This window comes from Acartia tonsa, chromosome 8, assembly GCF_053477335.1.
Source record: "Acartia tonsa isolate MP-2025a chromosome 8, ASM5347733v1, whole genome shotgun sequence".
Taxonomy (NCBI): Eukaryota; Metazoa; Arthropoda; class Copepoda; order Calanoida; family Acartiidae; genus Acartia; species Acartia tonsa.
Genome location: NC_137267.1, coordinates 38,274,739 through 38,296,293, shown reverse-complemented (window position 1 = coordinate 38,296,293; position 21,555 = coordinate 38,274,739). Strand labels below are relative to the sequence as shown.

Below are 21,555 nucleotides of genomic sequence, written 5' to 3'. Positions count from 1 at the left end.
CTTGAATATGTTGAAAAAATTTTGTGTTAGAAAGAGAGGTATTTGACAAGATTTTATGTTTAGACATTTTTTATGCTTTCCAGTTGTTCTATTCTGGTTTACAAAATTAGTTTTCATACCAACAGTGATATTTATTTGGTAAGTCATTTAAGCTCTTTATAGTGCCCATAAAAATAAGGTCAAATAGTACAAAAACCAATGATAGGCCAATTACCAATAGCAGGTCAGTGTACATTTTAATTAACCAATGGTGGGCCAGTATGACGTCATTTTTTAAAGGCACAATAAAACACTTCTGAGTCATTAATTATTTTTCATCGCGCATAGCCTGTTCTATTACGCCTAGCTTCCCTCCTTCTGTCAGTCTCTTCTGAAAGTCTTTTGTCTGTCTCTCTGCAACGCTAGAATTCTGTATTTTCTTTGATGAAAATAAAATTTTTATTAGTCAGTTAAAAATGCATTCATTAGAAAAATTGTGTGTGTATCAATGGGCAATGGCATGTTTTAATAATACTGTATACAACAAGGTTAAAATTTAAGTTTTTCAAATACTGCTCAATAATAGTTAATAATGTAGATATTATTTATCTAAAAATCACAACAAGTAAAAATATTTTTCTATTGGATTAAGACCTTTAATATTAAGGTGATGGTGTTTGTTTCTCCTTTGATTATGATTGTTCTTGATAGAGATCAAGATTTCGCCGCCAGGTAAAATTTCAACATTTTATTAATCAACTAATAAAAATTTTTATATAAGATAGGAAAAAATCTATTCTTCAATGATCATGTGCATAAGTATTAGTCTTTGCACTTTTTAGAAGAAACAGATATGTTAAATAAAAAAAATCAGATGTTAATGGAGATAGAAGAATGAATTTGTTTTGAAGATTCCCTTTGCCAATAGGGAAACGTCCAATCTATTTTTCTTCTTCCATGCGATCATGACACTTGTGACTTCAGTGTGGGGGATGAGAAAGGTGATAGAAAAATGTAATTTCTTTGGACATCTTACCTTGATTTTGACTGTTCTTCGTACTTCTAAGGTTCACTGGCTGTCTTCTAACCCTAGCTGATACAATTTGGCTGAAATTCAAATGTTACTTGCTTCGAAATCGAAATAATCTAAACTAATAAAAGAAGGGGATGCTTCGCAAATTTGGTTAGTGGATTAAAGAATTAGATCAGAGAGGAAAACATTTAAAGAAATTTTAGACTAAATACCATAAATAATGAATTAATTTATACGCAACAAGGGCGTCGCACTTTTTTCCTCCCTAATCCGTAAGTTAGTTTAGGTTATTTCTTATTCGATTTCGAAGCAAGTAACATTTGAATTTCAGCCAAATTTTATCAGCTAGGGTTAGGAGACAGCCAGTGAACCTTAGAAGTACGAAGAACAGTCAAAATCCAGGTAAGATGTGCATGGCCTGCTTGGGACCATTGTTTCAAGGAGGTTGGGGAGTTCCTGGATTTTGACTAGTGATCATCACACGTATTAAATTCACTTTTATATGTAGTGAATCATTTTGACTTGTTCAGAATAAAATCTGAAATTATTAAATTACACTTTTTGGATATATTGGAATTCACTACATATAAAAGTGAATCTAATACGTGTGATGATCACTAGTCAAAATCCTGGAAATCCCCAACCTCCTTGAAACAATGGTCCCAAGCAGGCAAGGCCACTTTTGATGATAGTTGGCCTTTGGAGCGTATATACACTCTATAAATAACTTTGTCTTTCCGACTAGCATTTATATTTTACAGAATTGAGTGGATCTGGCGAGATAAGCTGAGAGGAGAGGGAGAAGAGGTGGAAACTATGCAGGTAGATCCTAACTTTCTTTGATAGTTTTGGAATGGTTTATATTTTTCAAGGGCTATTTCACTTTGGAGGGCAGGGCATTGAGCAACCCTTTCAGTGGTTTGTGGATCTTTGTAGAATAATGGACGGACACACCTCTAGCTACCAGCTTTTGGATATACTCTACCTATTGTTTATCACGCTCTAATATTTAGGGTATCAACAAAGTATTGCTAGAAAACTTGTTACCAGACCACGTGGCTAAACATTTTCTTACAATTATCAAAGGAAACGGTTCCGAAGATCTTTACTCTCACAAGGTTAGTTCTTTTTTGCTACTAGGGGATACGCCCCTAGAGGCCTCTAGGTGCCCTTGAGGGGGGAGTCGATCCTTCCACTTTTAAATGTATTTTTTTAAATAAAAAGTTGCGTCACTCTTGTACGAAGGGAAGTCTAGAAAGTCAAACAGTGGCACCACCTAGTGGCACTTTAAAATATTCCTTTTTTTGGTATTTCTTTTCTAGGGACAATTTTTCTTGGGAGGGTGGTAGTGCTCTCCCCCAGAATATTTATAAACCTTTTCGGGAACCTATCAAAAGTTATATCAAATTCTGTTACTATTGCTATAGACGGAGCAGAGACTACCAATAAAAGTCGGCTTTACATTACAAAAACTTACTTAAATAATTTTAAATTAATGTATTTTCATTATGTTTAAAATGCATCACTTTCAAAGTGCCATTTTGTTTAATAGAATTAATAAGCTTATTTGATGTAATGATTAAATTTTTTGTTAAATTAATCAATTTACAAAGAATAAATTATTTTCAAAAGAATTTTAAATGATTTTCTCTCTTTGTGAAATTATTGACACAAAGTTTTAGAACAAGAATAGTTATCTTCATAACTAAAAATTAAAAGCCTATTTATTTTAAATATGAAAAAGTATCTAAAGGCACATTAAAGTTAGACGGCAAATTTAGATAATTTCTAAGATAATTGAGTTTTAAAACTGATTCTAGAAAGATATTTATCCTATTATATAAGGTAGTAAGTTTTTTTTCTGTAGTTAAGGATATCGCTAACCGCTTAACCGATATGGTTCTAATTTACAGTGAAGGATCTTATAGGTCCTAAGATGGTTTTAGGCTATTTTTCTGCCCTGCCAAATATTGAGCCCCAAGATGCCAGGGTCGTAGCCGCTAGTTCTTAAATAAAATAATTATTACAGCTGGTAAATTTATGACATTTTATGCAAGGGTAGTAAAATTGTCTTATAAAATAGTCCATTAGTATGAACTTTTAAAGTAAAGGTAAAAGGACGTCCAAGCTTTTTTTTATTGAGATGAAATATTGAAAATATGGAGGGGGGTGAAATGAGGGGTTTCAAAGTTTGAGGGGGGTAAACACTCTTTTACCCCCCAATAATTTTTGCTGCAACTAAACTATAAAATCTCAATATTCGAACCATAATCAACAGAAATATAGGAACAGGCATTAGATACAAAGTTACAGATAATTTGAGGAAGAGGATAAGCTAGGTTTATATCATTATTATTATGCATTCTAAAAAAAAATTTAGTATGAGAGAGTGTACGTGATGTTCGCGAACATCCCAAACTACAAGGAGTTCTACAACGAGAATGATATCAACAAGCAGGGGCTCGAGTGCATCAGGCTTCTCAATGAGATTATTTGTGATTTTGATCTGGTAAGTAGAAATTCTTATTTTAGTTGCATACTTGATAATAGTAATGAATTCGCCCTAAAAGGGGGGATTAGGAAAACCAGCCTTCTAGGGATCTAAAGACACTGGCCGAAAGCCAACGAATAAGAAAACGTTTATTACACTAGACTTTGGCGTTTAGTGAAATAAACAGCTCTATGTCCCCTCTCTCCCGCCTGCCTTCTAACAACATATAAAATTAAAACAATAATAATGACTTTTAGAGGAAATGTAAGTTTTATTTATAAGCTATTTTATCTCAAGGGGGTTAACCAACCATCCCTTGAACTAGATAGAAGCTGGCCGGGAATTTAAACTTCCACTAATAGGTCAAGCAGTTAGTGGGATCTTTTGTGAAAGAAAGTCACATTGACAGACTTGTGCCTCTTTAAATGAAGATTAATCTTATAGTTTAATACAAAAAGATAGAAAGACTTCTTGAAAGTACAAATGTTATTTTATTGATTTTTATTTTCAATCAAATATTTTATAGAGAACGCAGTAGCAAAATGTATAAGAATACTATAGGACATATATGTAGTAAATATGTCAACATAGTGTTATGGTTTAATTATGTTATGTCGATATAATGTCAACAATGACAACTTTTATTTAATGACTTATAGTCAATTAAACTGTTTTTAACCTATTTTTAAAACGTATATAAAAAATATGCTATAACACCAGTAGAATCAGACTGCAGAGCCTAAATTTGAATTAAGTCCCCAATAAACTTTTTTGGGGGGGATTTAAATATTAATTTTTACTGTTGCCGTGATCATTTTGATCCTAGCAAAAGGTATTTTTTTTATTTGGGTAAAATTCGTAGCTTTTAGAGTGTTTTGCTTCATAAATATTGTATTCTGGTATAGAGTAAAATTACGCCTTATGATTTTACTATAAAAATTCACTAAAAAGTTAATTCTTTATAATATATCAACGAATTAACATTAACATGTTTGTGTTCTCTCACTTATTTTAAAAACATAAAAAATGGCTGTAAAGGGTTAAATGACAACAAATGTTTATGCAATACAACAAATTTATTTTTGTCACATATACAAATGTGTTATTAAATAAGATTATTCAAACTTATCTTTTAAAATAATTTTAAAAAGTATGTATCTTTTATGTGTACGGTTTTCATTCTTTTCATTTTATTTAAATAAAAAATATTTAACTACATTGGAAATAAGTCACTTTGTGAAAACACTCTTTTTTTGAATTGTAAAGAATTATATAAAACAAGGCTTCTTATTGGTTAGATTTCAGAATTATTTGTTTTATTGTAAATGTTAGATTTTTCAATGAAATTAATTGTTTTTGGAAAAAAAATTATTTCCAATGAACAGAGTAATGTTTTTTTATTGTATCAATATAAAGTGAATTATATAAAAATGTTCTGTAAGCCACAATATTACCCAAAGTAAACAAAAAGCTTTTGCTTCGGTCAAAATGATTACAGCATCACTAAAAATTAATTTTTAAATCCCCCAAAAAAAGTTTACTGGGGACTTAATTCAAATTTGGGCTCTGCAGTCTGATTCTATAGGTGTCCTAGTATATTTTTGACCCCCCATTCAAAAATAGGTTAAAAACAGTTTAAGTTTTTCTTTTATGAAAAGGGGCATATCTATGTATATTAAATCAGCCATGAAAACTTTTATTTAATTGCGTTTACTCGACATGCTCTATACTTAACATTTATTATCGACATAAACCTATGAAATTGGATGTCAACGGAATGTAAATATATTTAGCAGAGGGGAGAAGGAAGTCTGAAGGCCTGTACACATTAATAATTCAAACAAACTCAAATAACCTTCACAGAATGCCAACTTCAGTTTCACAACAAAATAATACTTTTTCTCAGAAATCTTATTCTTTATCTAATTGTTGTGGCTTTAGTTAGAGGGATGGGGAGATCGATATAAAAACAAATTTATTTGGGTGTATTTTTAAAAAAACATTCCAATTTCCCCAATTTTTTTTTTATATATTTTAGAATTTAAATTATTCAAAGTCAAAGTTGTTGACATTACTAGTATTGCTCCTTTTAACTACTTAAAACATAAAATAATTGATTCCAAAAACAAAAAAATTTAGATAGTAATAGAACAAACCACTTTTAATTACTTTAAAAATAGAGTATTATTAATAGAAGTATCTATTATAATAGAGGTTTTTGTGTAAGATAGGGTTAGGGACGCAGCTACCACTCTTTAAAAAATAAATTAAGAGCTTAAGGAATAAAACAAAATATATTTGAAACGAATGGACCTTTTATGTTTTCTTTTCACGGAAGCTTGAAATAGGCCTCAAGGTTATTATAGACCTCGTAAAGAAACTCCCTTAAAATTTTGGGCATATAGACTAGTGTTAATAAAATGTAAATTTTGTCTTACTTTAAAATTAAGGAAATAAAATAATACTGCTTGATTTTTCATAGAATCTCTGCCATGTATCCTTATATAAAAGCTATAGAATGTCTATGTGTATGTACCTAATGATCTCGGTAACCGCAAAACCGATTTAGTTCTCCTGTACAGTGGTGCTTGTCCTTGGAAGGTTTATAATTATTTTGGTGAAAGGTATCACCACTCTTACAAGAGAAATTTACCCTAATAAATAGCCTTCCCCCCCCCCCCCAAAAAAAAAAAAATGACTGTTTCTTTTTAACAATTCAAATTGTTTTTATGCTTCGCTACTTATGGATGTTGTCCTCCTTGTATTTGTAATAAAATGACTGAGATAAACTGCAGGGAACTTTAAAATAAGACAATTGACGATATGTTGATGTTCATAACCAAAGATGATAAAGTAAATTATCTAATATTTAGTTTACAATTATTGGTTGAAAAGTTTAGACACTACTATTTTGAACCAAACAATCCAAATTCAATAAAAGTACTTAAAGTTTTATAGCCAACAAAAAAGTTACCTATTGGTATAACACTTTGGGTACCAGTCCAATGTCCTCTCCCTCCCTGGATAAACTGAGATGCTTGTAAAATTGTATCATTGCTATGAATAGATCCAATCTGGAATTCAATCATGAAAACCAAACTCTTTAAATTTTAAATGAATGTTGTATTATGTATTTTGTTGCGTGCAATCAGTTCCGCGCAAAAAAAAAAACAGTTTAATATATAATAAATCAATAAAAGTACAACCAGTTTTAAATCTACAAGTAAGATTTTGTCACAAAATAAGGGTATCATTAAATTTTGCAGTCCAATGTATCCTTCCTTCATGGACATTTGAAATAAACAACAAAAATAGTAAGGGTCCTTGTGAATGGGTCGCTCCAAAAACTTAAGTACAGATAAGATAATTGGTGTTTATACTAAAAAAATGTTTTGGCTTAGACAACATTTGGCCAGTAAAATCATATATTTTTGTCCAATTAGCGCTGATTGTATTTAGGCGGATATGATAGAACACTGACTGGTGTATTTTGTTGGGAATATATTTGGCTATAATCTCATTGATAATACCCAGGGAAAAGGGACTAAACTTCTGACAAACAATTTGAAGTGAAAATTCAACCCCCCCCCCCCCCTCCCTTTCTTACAAACTTCCCTACAGCACAAAACAAGTTTAATGCCAACATTACTAAGTCCAGAATTAATTTTTGGCCTACTTGTCAAACCCTTTACAATATCTTACGATATATGCAGGATTTAATTTTAGATTATTTAACCCATTAGTGCCGAGCGCCACTTTTATGGACCGATCAAGCTGAAAATCTCAGGGAAGCTTTATAATGGTAAAAACGGAATTCCAATTTTTTTTGTTTTGCTCTAGTGGCGTGCACAGGAAAGTTGCAAAAAAAACCGGTTTGGCGCGAGTAAAGAAATGTTTCGGCATTAATAACCGTTTTTGGCGTTTTTTGGTGCTTTCCCACGGCATTAAAGCCCGTCTTCGACCTAAATACCTGGTTTTTTGGCCCAAAAAGTTAAAAATGTAATTTTTGAACGCCCAAAGTGAGATGAACAATTTTTAAAACTATGATACGATCCGTAATTGAAAACTACATAACCTCATGTAATTGATAGAGCTACAACTAACATACAAAACAATCTATATCACATTTAAGATTTTGGCTATAGGTACCGCCCTTTTCGGTTAAAAAAGCCCATTTCGAGGAAGTTTTAAAACTTTTGCTAATATTTGTATTGATAATAATGGGAGGGATATTGATAATGTAATTTTTGAACGTCCAAAGTGAATTATAGAGTAGCAACTATTCTAGTAGTATCAGTAATTGACAAATATATAAAAAAATATAATTTTTATTGATAAAGGAAAGACTAGAAAAGACTTATCACATATCTTTGGCCTAAAGTATTTAAAAAATATCACAAACAAAAGAATAGAATAATACAGTAATATCAAGATAACAAAAATGGCCTAAAACCATCAAATTTGCATATCCCCCCCCCCCCCCCCCACCCCTTAAAAATATATATGTAATAAAGTCTAAACCAAGATATATCTATCTATCTGTCCATCCATCCTTTTATTTATCTATCTAACAATTGTTGATTATCATTGGGAATCTACATAAATTTATCGGCCATTGTCTTATCCCTATATATCAGTCTATCTATCTATCTATTGATCCTTTTATTTATCTATTTATCAATTATATTTATCATTGGGAAATAAAGAAATTTTTACATTTGAAGAGAATAATAAATGATAAAAAATATCTAATATATCTAATGGTTGAAAAGTTAAAACCGGGTATTTTTACTCACGCCGAGCAGGGCAATAAAACCAGCGGGTATTTTTACTCACGCCAAACCGGAGTTATATAGAACATAATTAAACGATAAAAAAATCATATGAAAAATAATAATTAGAATAAAACGATTTCACAAATGAATGTAGTTGCCAATAAACTTTAAATTTCACGAAAAAAATCACTAACTTTACTTCATAAAGAAAAAAGTTAGAAGGGGTATTTTAAATCACCTTGTTTTTCTTGGTTCACCCATTTTCGATGAAAGATTGTGGCCGACCGAATAGATAGAAACGCTTCTCTCTGGGGGAAATTGAAAAACAGCGCAGTAAAGGGTAGGCTCATGCGAGCATAATGCAATCCTGAAACTGAAAACCGGTCTTTTTCGGCATTTTCTGGAACCGGGCGTTAAAAGCCGGTTCGTCACTAATGGGTTAAGTCCAGAATTAATTTATGGCCTACTTGTCAAACCCTTTACAATATCTTACGATATATGCAGGATTTAATTTTAGATTATTTGTTCCTATCACAATATAGTGTATTACCAGGGGCCGTGGTTCAGCAAATTAATTCCATTTAAAAATGCTGAAAATTTGGATATTTGTGTGGAGAAATGTGGGCGTAAAACTTGTTTTGTACTGTTTCTAAAGAGAGGTGGGTAAAATTGTTTGTCAGAATCCTGGTCCCTTGTTCCTGTGAATAGGGTAAAATCAAATAAAGTAATAAAAACTAAAATTTTTCAGCTGCTGTCCAAGCCGAAGTATAGTTCAATAGAGAAGATCAAGACTATTGGCAGCAGCTATATGGTGGCAGCTGGTTTGAGTCCTGGGGCAGCTGCAGCTGTCAAAAAAGAGGTATTGACGCTTTATAAATTGGAAATAATGAAATACTTTTCTGAATTTGGCTGTCGAGTACCAGGTCCAGAATCCGCCAATTTTATAAAAAAAAAATTGAGAAATTTAATTAAGTAAACTATAATATAGTAATGGAATGAAAGGTCAATGACGTTAAAAACCCCTTTTTACCCGCCCTCCCAACTCATGTTTAAATATGATTTTTATTAGTGTGGCCGAGAAAAAAATCTTGCAATCCTCATGGTGGAATTTGGATTCCAGCTTATGCAACTTCTGGACAATATTAACAGAGATTCATTTCAGGTAAAGTAATATTTTTGGAAGTTTAAAATAAAAATAAAAAATTATTAAACTCGAATATTTTTTTTCAATGAAAACTCTGGTACTTCCTTTTTAAGTGCCTAGGAAGCACATAATTAATCCCTCTCTTCTTTAAAAATATATTTAAATTAATGTTGGAAAGTTTTTTTTCTTTATGCCTAATCTTACAGTAAAACCCTTATCCTTCCGGGCTACCCTATATCCCTGATATAATCTAACCTGACCTAAAGTAAATTAACAACACCCGAAAAACTTCACTACTCCTTATTTTCAATTTATTTCAAAGTAATTATGGTGGGGGTGGGGGGGGGATGGAGGTCGTGCTCGACTATGCAATTTGAGAAAAGCCAATGATTATTTTCTTTAATATGTAAATATATACAGGTGTTTTCCTTGAGAGTTGGTGCAAGCATGGGTCCAGTGGTTGCTGGAGTTGTTGGAGCCAGGTATTTTTTCCATGAGAGTTGGTGCAAGCATAGGTCCAGTGGTTGCTGGAGTTGTTGGAGCCAGGTATGTTTTCCATGAGAGTTGGTGCAAGCATAGGTCCAGTGGTAGCAGGAGTTGTTGGAGCCAGGTATGTTTTCCTTGAGAGTTGGTGCAAGCATGAGTCAGGGGTTGCTGGAGTTGTTGGAGCCAGGTATGTTTTCTTTAAGAGTTGGTGCAAGTATGGGTCCAGTAGTTGCTGGAGCCAGGTATGTTTTTCTTGAGAGTTGGTGCAAGCATGGGTCTAGTGGTAGCAGGAGTTGTTGGGGCCAGGTATGTTTTCCTTTAAAGTTGGTGCAAGCATGGGTCCAGTGGTAGCAGGAGTTGTTGGGGCCAGGTATGTTTTCCTTCAGAGTTGTTGCAAGCATGGGTCCAGTAGTTGCTGGAGTTGTTGGAGCCAGGTATGTTTTCCATGAGAGTTGGTGCAAGTATAATTCCAGTGGTAGCAGGAGTTGTTGGAGCAAGGTACGTCAAACAGTCATATTTAAATTTTATCTTACTAATATTTATATCATATGTATACACTCACTAGTTGCTCTAGCCTCTACACGGTTAGTTTTTTATTAAATGAATAAGTTAGGGTACAATGTTTGGCACTTTCGATATAAGTAAATGATAATAACAAAGCCACAGAATACGATAATACCTTCAGAAAAATCGATGAAAATAGTTTTCATACTAAATTTTGGTTTTTTATATTTTTTCTAAAATGTCATGACAGAAGATGCAAAATGTCGTCTTAGTTTTTTGAAAGGATTAATCTTCTCTGAAATCTAAATTATCAAAATATTTTTTTTGGTAAATGATTATACGATATATGTCAAACATTTTATCAGAAAGAAATATTTAAAATTGTGAAGTAGAAACCTGAATAATTTTTCTTGTGGAAATAGTTTTCTGCAAATGTTGATAAACATATGTCTGCTAGCATTAAGATGTTTGTACTGCCAATACACGTTGGGTTTTATTTAAAGAATTTCTTTAAAATGTTTTTTTTTTACATTGTATACCAATAACGCAATATTTGCTATCAGAAAACCCCCGACTAAGACTCGCCTAAGACCCGATCTTTTAGGATTGCTTTGTAATTTACATTTTTGAAAGTCTTTCAACAGTATACACAGCAAATTCTCTCTTTTTTAACTAACTTTCCGAATAATATACCTAAAGCATTTGAATTGACAAAGGCTATGCTAATATTTTTACCATTCAAGTTTATTTAATATTCTAATAAATAGCGCAACCCTCCAAGTTTATGACTACTTTTCATGAACATATGATCTAAAGAATAAGCTCTGACGCAATGCCATATAAGGATATTATAATATTCATTAAAAAAATTTTTATTTTTGTATATATGTTACATTTTACAGTGTTTTGTGGCTCAAAAGAAAGACAATTAAAAATTATTTCATATTATATAGTTTAAATTACATAAGATAACCTAGAAATAGTAAAAAATTCCCTTTCTTTTTTTGTCGCAAAAGAGAATTCAACAAAGATTTTCATTAAAAAACACCTTAGTGTAAAAATTAAAAAGTTTAAACATGGTCACAAAAAGATTCAATTAGTTTATTAAATGTTTCATTTTCAGCAAATGACGATTAATCTCTATTACAAAGAATAAAGTGTAAAAAGATATTCTCGTTTTAATTTTAAGCAACTTAAAATGCATTTTAATACCTTTTAATGATTTATTTTTTAAAACATCATTTTATAAAATGTTATTGATTTTTAAAGTTATATATTAGAATGTTTTTAAATTTTGTTAACATTTTGTTTTAAATGTAGAAAATTGGTAATTCTAAACATTCAAAAAATTATTTTATTAAATTTTCATCACTTAAATTGCATGTTTGATGAAATTTTCAACTGATAATTCAAGAAAAATCGTTTAAGTTTTATTATATTTTACTTTGAAATGTTAAAAAAATATATTATTGTCAAAAATGTGGAAGTTATACTTTCCTCAAAAAAAGACCTAAAACATGCAAATTAACACGTGTAATGAGATTTTTTTTCTTTCAGGTTTAATTTTAAGTAATTATTGATATTTTTTGTAAAAAGGATTTTATATAAAAAGTTTTAAAACTCGAGTTATGTAGTGGTTCTAAAAAAGGTTGCGAATTTATGCAATTTTCTTGCAAAAAAAATTTTCTAGGATTTTAAAAATAGCAAAGGGTGTTATTAGACGTACTTACAGATACAATTGCTAAGTCATTTTGGCCAAACACTAAAATAAAGTTTTGACATCTGAGGGTCCAAGCGTGTCTAGTTCTTCGCTTTAAGAGTGTGAGGGGACAACTAACCCCTATTTAACAATATTAAACAAATTCTGTATAAATATACAGATGAACGGAAAGACATCATTCTACTTTGTATTATAGTATTCTTGTTACTCAGCCCCAGGTCTATAGGAGGGGTATGTGGAGGTCAGGATAATAGCCTAAAACCCCTCTAAGACATTTATGAAGCTTACTTGGAAACATTATTCTATGAAAGTAAAATCCTATCAGAAGAGTATTTTACGACAAATAAACCTTATCAATCTATAAATGTCATGTGCAGTAAACTGTAATACAGTAATTGTTTTTTTCCTTTATATTCAATTCATGAAATATTTAAAACAAAATATTTCTTTTCTCTTTGATTTGTCAACGGACAAAAGTAATTTTTTTAATTCCATTTCGCAAGTTTCAAATTTCAATAAAATGTACATATTTGAGTTGAAAAGAGATGTATAATTAATTTTTGAAAATTCCATCTTTGTGCAAAGTCTAGATAATTGTATAAACCATTTTTAATTTTGAAAGGATTCGAATTCTTTAGGATTCTTTTAGATTAAGAAACCTTTTAATATCCTTTGCTCTTTCATCTTAACCTTACTTGTAATAGAATGTCTTTAATTGAATCTTTTATGTAAAAATTTTTTACAATTATGTAATTATCTTAGTACCATTTTAAATAAACAACATAAATAAACGACATAAAAGAGCTAAAATAATGGATTTATTATTACTTGGATCTTATACCAGATTATCATGTACTCTAATAAAGTGAATCTTGTAGCTGGCTACAATAACCCCATTCCCTTCTAATGGATGGACGAACTTACCTATATGTGATGTTGTCCATGTTAGCAACTTAAATTGAAGACGATTTTGCTCCGGTCATAATATCCATGTATATTCTATATCCATTGCAGTTATTATAAACTTCAAAATATAATTAAAAATAAAAAGAGAAGCAAAGAAGCCTCCAGCAGCTAAATGACTTGAGAAACTAAAAAAGGAAATAGTTATTTATCTCATCGTAATATAGAAAGTTTTCCGCGGATATTAAAATGAAAACTTATAAGATTAAAAGTGTCACATTGTCTATAATACGAGGCTATACATGAATTTTCAATATAGCTAAGAACCGGTTTTAATCCAGCAGATATTAATCGGTCTTGAAGCAATACTTTAAATAATTATTATAAACTTTTAACATTAAATTGTTTTAGGAAGCCACAATATGATATTTGGGGTAACACAGTAAACGTGGCCAGCAGGATGGAATCTTCGGGACAGATGGGAAGAATCCAGGTAAAAAATTAAACCTTAAAAAATTCTCAAAAAATTGCACTTTTTTGTGTTTTTTGTGACAATATGCAGCTAAGATGCATGTTTTATTTTTTGTTTCTTAAAATGACATAACATTTTCATAATTATTGTTAAAATTGCTGGTATTACACGGGGATATAAAGGGACTAGAGTTGGCTCGATATAACTATCTCGCTATTGGCTAGTTACCTATTATGATCTTATAGAACAATTTTGTCGTCACCCTATAGGTTAAAAAAAATAGAAACAAAATTTTAAGATAAGATAATTTTCTTGGTAAATACTTGCCCAAATTGGTTTTACATTTCTTAGAATCTTTAAAATGTATTGGCATGATTTAATAACCAATTTAAAATTTAATTTACTAACCTTTATAAACTGAAATTTTAATTCATACACTTTATTTCACTCTCTCTTTAGATTTAAAAAAAAAGACAACATCAAATATGTTTTTGAAAACATGTTGTGGTCATCACAACATGTTGTAACATAAACAGAGGTAGGTTTTAAAAAAAAGAATGCTGTGTTAATGCAGAGAAGGAAAAGAAAGATGAGGGCAAGGGGAAATATTTTATTTCAATCTTGTATACTTTGGCATTTAAACTGAGACTGTAAAATATATATATATGTCTTATGATTATATGGCTCTTTTGGTTAAGACATTAGGTTTCAGATATCAAGTCTCAACTGGTGTGGTTCAAGACCCATCACTGAAACAATATTTTGACATTTAAAATAAGACTGTTGAACAAATACATATTTCTCATAATGAAATAGCTCTTTTGGTTAAGGCTTCAGGTTTCAGATATCTAGGATGGTGGTTCAAGACCCACCATTGAAACAATATTTTTTTCAATCTTATATACATTGGCATTTAAAAGAAGACTGTAAAACATATTTAATGTTTCATGCTGAGGTAGCTCTTTTGCTTAAGGCGTCAGATTTCAGATGTCAAGTAATACTGTTGAACATACATATATGTCTCATACTAAATTTGCTCTTTTGGTTAAGGCAACAGGTTTCAGATGTCAAGGATGGTGGTTCAAGACACACCACTGAAACAATATTTTTTTCAATATTATATACTTTGGCATTTAAAATAAGACTGTAGAACACTCATATATGTCTCATGCTAAGTTAGCTCTTTTGGTTAAGGCAACAGGTTTCAGATGTCAAGGATGGTGGTTCAAGACACACCACTGAAACAATATTTTTTCAATATTATATACTTTGGCATTTAAAGTAATACTGTTGAACATACATATATGTCTCATACTAAATTTGCTCTTTTGGTTAAGGCAACAGGTTTCAGATGTCAAGGATGGTGGTTCAAGACAAACCATTGAAAAAAAATTTATTTCAATATTATATACTTTGGCATTTAAAAGAAGACTGTAAAACGCATATAAATCTTTCATACTGAAATAGCTCCTTTGGTTAAGGCGTCAAATTTCAGATGTCAAGGAGGGTGGTTCAAGACCCACCACTGAAACAATATTTTTTCAATATTATATACTTTCACATTTAAAGTAAGACTATTGAACACTAACATATGTCTCTTGCTAAATAAGCTCTTTTGGTTAAGGCAACAGGTTTCAGATGTCAAGGATGGTGGTTCAAGACACACCTCTGAAACAATATTTTTTCAATATTATATACTTTTGCATTTTAAATAAGACTGTTGAACACTCACATATGTCTTATGCTAAATTAGCTCTTTTGGTTAAGGCAACAGGTTTCAGATGTCAAGGATGGTGGTTCAAGACACACCACTGAAACAATATTATTTTCAATATTATATACTTTGGCATTTAAAATAAGACTGTTGAACATTGACTTATGTCTCATGCTAAATTAGCTCTTTTGGTTAAGGCAACAGGTTTCAGATGTCAAGGATGGTGGTTCAAGACACACCACTGAAACAATATTATTTTCAATATTATATACTTTGGCATTTAAAATAAGACTGTAGAACACTCACATATGTCTCATGCTAAGTTAGCTCTTTTGGTTAAGGCAACAGGTTTCAGATGTCAAGGATGGTGGTTCAAGACACACCACTGAAACAATATTTTTTTCAATATTATATACTTTGGCATTTAAAGTAATACTGTTGAACATACATATATGTCTCATACTAAATTTGCTCTTTTGGTTAAGGCAACAGGTTTCAGATGTCAAGGATGGTGGTTCAAGACACACCACTGAAACAATATTTTTTCAATATTATATACTTTGGCATTTAAAATAAGACTATTGAACACTCACTTATGTCTCATGCTAAGTTAGCTCTTTTGGTTAAGGCAACAGGTTTCAGATGTCAAGGATGGTGGTTCAAGACACACCACTGAAACAATATTTTTTTCAATATTATATACTTTGGCATTTAAAAGAAGACTGTAAAACGCCTATAAATCTTTCATACTGAAATAGCTCCTTTGGTTAAGGCGTCAAATTTCAGATGTCAGGGAGGGTGGTTCAAGACCCACCACTGAAACAATATTTTTTCAATATTATATACTTTCACATTTAAAGTATGACTATTGAACACTAACATATGTCTCTTGCTAAATTAGCTCTTTTGGTTAAGGCAACAGGTTTCAGATGTCAAGGATGGTGGTTCAAGACACACCTCTGAAACAATATTTTTTCAATATTATATACTTTTGCATTTTAAATAAGACTGTTGAACACTCACATATGTCTTATGCTAAATTAGCTCTTTTGGTTAAGGCAACAGGTTTCAGATGTCAAGGATGGTGGTTCAAGACACACCACTGAAACAATATTATTTTCAATATTATATACTTTGGCATTTAAAATAAGACTGTTGAACATTGACTTATGTCTCATGCTAAATTAGCTCTTTTGGTTAAGGCAACAGGTTTCAGATGTCAAGGATGGTGGTTCAAGACACACCACTGAAACAATATTATTTTCAATATTATATACTTTGGCATTTAAAATAAGACTGTAGAACACTGACATATGTCTCATGCTAAGTTAGCTCTTTTGGTTAAGGCAACAGGTTTCAGATGTCAAGGATGGTGGTTCAAGACACACCATTGAAAAAAAATTTATTTCAATATTATATACTTTGGCATTTAAAAGAAGACTGTAAAACACTCATATATGTCTCATGCTAAATTAGCTCTTTTGGTTAAGGCAACAGGTTTCAGATGCCAAGGATGGTGGTTCAAGACACACCACTGAAACAATATTTTTTTCAATCTTTTATATTTTGGCATTTACAGTAAGACTAAAACAATAAATCTACAAAACACGCATATTCCTGTAGAGATTTGGAGGTTTGGTGAGAAAATAATTTGTTTTACCACTGATATTTGGTTTAATTGATGCAAGATTGAGTCTCACCAAAAACAAATTAAAAAAATATTTTAATATTTTAAGTGACTGTATAATGTATAATGTAAATGATTGAAAATATTTTAAAATTTTGTATTACTTATTATCTCAGACAGTGAAAATTAAATTTGGTGTTTGGGTAGTTTTGAACTGAAAACTCTCTGAATGGAACCTCAACTCTACCCCTGAGCTATGATGATAGACATGGAAGAACTTGAAATTTTAAAATATACTATAAGAAATAAGTTTTTGTATACATCATCTATTTTCACAACTAATAATTGGACTCCAATATAGCTCATTTATAGAATGTTGGTTTCCTTATCCGTATGTCGCGGGTTCGAGGCTCTCCGAGAGGGGCAGGGATTTTGTTGTTGTTAAAAATTGGGAGTTTCTGTGTAGTAAAAGTTGTCTCAAATATAGGTATTAAATAAGACAACGGCCGATAAATTAATGTACATTCCCAATGTAGAACAATTAGAGGTTGAAATGTATAGACTAGTAACTTAATGAACCAACCAATCAAAATTCAACTAAAGTCCCCAAAGTTGTTAAGCCAACGAATAAGAAAACGTTTTTATAAAACTTTGGGGGCTAGTGTAATAAACAGCCCAATGTCCACTCCCTCACTAGGTATTACATTAGAGAAAACTACTTTAAAATCATAGGTGACAGAAGGCTTTGCAGAAAGTGTAAAAGATTGTCAAGAAATTATCTGTACATTTAGAGGAAATATTCAGGTATACTTACATAAAAATAACAGGATGTCTGACTGTCTCTCTGTACCATTCCTTTAAAATGTAGCTTCACAAAGGTCAAGGAAAGGTTTATAACTATTTTGGAGGAGGGTACCACCATTTTCCCAAGAAAATCGCCTAGAAATTTTTTCTTGTGCCATAATTATAGAGAGCTACTATTCAACAAAATGGATAAAACCGGGGGTTTTATTTTGTAAAATGCGGGTAATTTTTTTCTACAAAACTGTTTTAACGCAGACAAATTATATTAAGAATATTAAAAAATAACCTGATAACTTCTGTAGGGGTGTTGCAGCTCTTGAACCTAAATTGATTACTTGTCTGCAACTTAGGTCCAGACTATCTTGAAAACCAGGGCTCGGCAGCCGCGCATACGCCTCAAATTTAAACGTACTGGTGTGTATGAAAAACATTCTGAAATGATGGATAGTCTGTTTAGAATCAGGTTGGGGCATCCATCTCAATTTTAAAATTATAATATTAAGATTTCACTGTGGCTTGAACGCGGCTGCCGAGTACTGTTAAAAACTGTCCACAGACTCCTATGTTAAAATATGCTTATTGTAGGTAAAGGGTAAAGGCTCCTTACCAACGTACTGGCTGGACAAACCAAACAAGTGCAAACATATGGAAAATGGAATTTGAATGTTATCAAGTGATTTCTTGTATAGTTAAAAATCTTATTTTTTTAAAGCAAGAAATAGGCATGAATAAAAAATTGTTCCAATTGCAAAAACCATATGAAGTTTATCATATACATATATGTAAAAATATTGATTTTTTTAGTTGAGGATAAAATCTGATTAGGGGGATGGGATGATATTCATTTGGTGGTTGAAATATCGAGTGAAGTTAGGAAAAAATTTACCAAGATTGGAATTTTAAAGCAAATTTTAATATATTTCTAAAATTAACATGGTCAAATGTTTTGTTAATGTCAAACTTGCAGTAATTACGCTAGCATGAGAAAACAAGCATACTTTTGATCGTAAGTAGCGCAGCGAAAAGAGACAAATAAAAGCTTCAAAGTTGGTTCCGTGTGGCTATATAAAAATTAAAAACATGCATTTCAATTGAGATTATTTATAACATAAAAAAATAAGTAATAAATTAGAATATGATTATTATTTTCCGCACCAGCTAGCAGCGGCTGAGCAGCTTCATAAAAACCGCGCGGCTGCCGAAATTGGTATAAAGTACACAGGATAGTAAAAGAAACTCTGTTTGCATATACGTCCAAGGGGGGGGGGGTAAAGGGGTGATTACTCCCCCCAAAATGAATTTGGGGGGGAGTAATCACCTCAAAAATTTTGGATTTTCAATTTTTACCCCCCCCCCCCAAATAAAAAAAATGCCCCTATGAAATAAAGATTACCCCCCCCAAAAAAATTTTTTTATTTTCAAAATTTTACCCCCCAAATAAAAAAGCTTGGACGCCCCTGTCTGTTTGGTAAATAAATTTAAGTTAGCTCAAATATATTTGTGTTATTGAATCAAGGATTAAAATAATATGAAATTTAATCTTTTTTTAAAAACAAAATGTATCTTTTTTTTTATTAAAGATAAGAATAGATATTCAATTCAATATTCTAAAACTTTTCAACTATAGGCATATCCCTTTAATCCCTGAAAACTAAGTCCTAAATGTTGAAGTAAGGTCAGTTGAATGTATTCTATTCCTTTACAATTTATATTTCAAATTCAATTATATAAGTGTAATGTTTGAAGGTAAAGACAAGGTAAAAAATGTCAAAATCATAATTAAAATTAGTTATTAAGGCACACTTTATCAGAAATTTATGATTTCCTTTGGCGCGTTCACAGATAGATACTTGTTAGAGGGGGATTCCTGAATAAGCAGAATATAAAAATATAAGTTTGGGCTAATTTTTAAGTGAACTTGTCGCAAAACGGTTTAAATACAGGATACTGTTTAAGGACATACTTACATTCGCTTATATAATTTTAATATATTGTCCTAGAAATAAGTATTCCAAAACTTAGATGAATAGGACAAATATATGAATTTTTGTCAACAAAGTAAAAGATCCAGCATGTTTTAAATGGACGTACGGACTTTTTGATACTGAATATAGAGTTTCTTTGCTATCAAACTTATTCCTATTTCATTTGTTATAGGAATCATCATACAAAGTTTGAAATCGATAGGACAATTCTGACATGTCTAAATTAACAAAAAAAGCTAATCGTTACAGACGGACGGACCCTAATTATAGAAATGCATCGCTTTTAAAAAATATTTCAACCAATTTGAATACCTAATACGTTTAAACATAATAGTTTTTGTAATGTTGAAAGTACGCCACAGCATCATGTTAAAAATATTGTGTATGTTTGTTTCCTACTTTTCATTGCTCTAGGGAGATGTGCATTTACTTCCGCATAGTGTTTCTTAGTTGCAAAAAAAAAGAAAAAACTGAAACAAATTTGATTAGTATTGAGAGTGAATTAAAGGGCAAGGGCCAGTTAAACAACAAAAACAGGTGGATGTCTATGAGTGTGGGTAGCGAAGGATCTCGCTAACCGCTGGCCCAATTTAGATGGTTTTCCTTTACAGTGAAGCATTTCCAGAAAGACGTAACAGCCAAAAACCTTCTAGGAGAAATCGCCCCTATAAAAATGCCCCCCGCCCTTCTTTTCTTTTAAAACTAAAATTAAGGATGATCAACATCCTCCCCAACTTAACATCCTTCCCTAAAGTGCACCTAGAAACATCTAGCGATGTAGCAGCCAGTGATTAAAGAAGGCAAGAGGAGGTGCGGAAATATTAGCACGCCCTCCTGGGAATATACCTTTTTACATTGCAAAAAAGTGTATCAACTTTTCAAATTTCACTTTATACATTGTGTGGTATTTTAGAAGCGCAGCTAGTCCATAATTTAAGGTATTTAGCTTAGTCACTGCTGAGCTATGCACTGTTGCACTATGCAGATGCACTGTTTGAAAACTCTCCATTTTATCTGAGTAATTAGCTGCTACGCATCTAATAATATTTAGGGACATTTGATGGCAGGGGGGTGCAGTTGTTCAACCCTGCCCAATTTAAATTTTAATTTAAAGAGGAAAAGTAATCAACTTTTTTTGGAGGGGTGGTTATTACATTCCCCCAAAGTAGTCATAAACTTTCACTGGAACTATGAGAAGCTATTTTGTAAAAGAGAACCATTTCGGTCCAGCGGTTATCGAGATCCTTCGCTACAGACAAGAAAAACCTTACTAGTTCATATAAAACTAGCTGCTCCGACCCTAGCCTCTAGGGGCTTTGCCCCAAGAGGTAATTAAAAAAAATTCTGGTGCTGCTAATTTATGTGAAGTAACTGCCTAAAAACTATTTGTTTTTTTTTGGGGGGGGGGAATTTTCATTTTTAAGGGGGTTGGGGGTGTCCCACCCCCCAAGAAAATAGCTTAAAACCACTACAGGACCAGTAGGTAAATTCCTTGAAGAGTAGAGCCCAATCGGTTCAGCGGTTACCGAGATCTTAAGCTTCAGACGGACAGACATCAAGCTACTTTGTATAATAGATAATTATGTCCACAGAATTTATTCTTGAATAAAAAAAATGTAGATAAAGAAAGTTTGTTACATTTTTCTGGGTAAAAACTTAAAACTTTTAAAGTCTTTTTCTAAATCACAGAAGACAGCAAAGTAAAATAACAGAGGTTGGTGCTTTAAAAGTGAATTGATTGCTTTGTCCCTATCCTCAAAAGTAAAGCAGGAAAATGCCCTAATACCACCCAAAGACATTCTAAAGCTTCGCTGAAAACTGAAGGAGAACCCGATCTGTTCAGCGGTTAGCGAGATCCTTTTACTTTATTATAAGGATAAAAAATCCAATTTCCAAAAAGTATAATTATGAATAATAT

The 21,555-nt window shown here is 31.6% G+C and overlaps 1 protein-coding gene across 1 annotated transcript; it reads left to right on the top strand.

The window, feature by feature from the left end:
- The first annotated feature begins 55 nt into the window (after nt 1–55).
- LOC145326905 (adenylate cyclase type 2-like) lies at nt 56–18,434 on the top strand. Its single transcript, XM_080170350.1, has 11 exons — nt 56–138; nt 647–711; nt 1,774–1,834; nt 2,026–2,130; nt 3,393–3,521; nt 9,027–9,137; nt 9,348–9,440; nt 9,843–9,904; nt 13,447–13,528; nt 17,581–17,652; nt 18,238–18,434. The coding sequence occupies exons 1-11, from the start codon at nt 73–75 to the stop codon at nt 18,313–18,315; spliced, it is 924 nt and encodes a 307-aa protein (XP_080026476.1). The 5' UTR covers nt 56–72; the 3' UTR covers nt 18,316–18,434.
- The last annotated feature ends 3,121 nt before the right edge of the window (nt 18,435–21,555 follow it).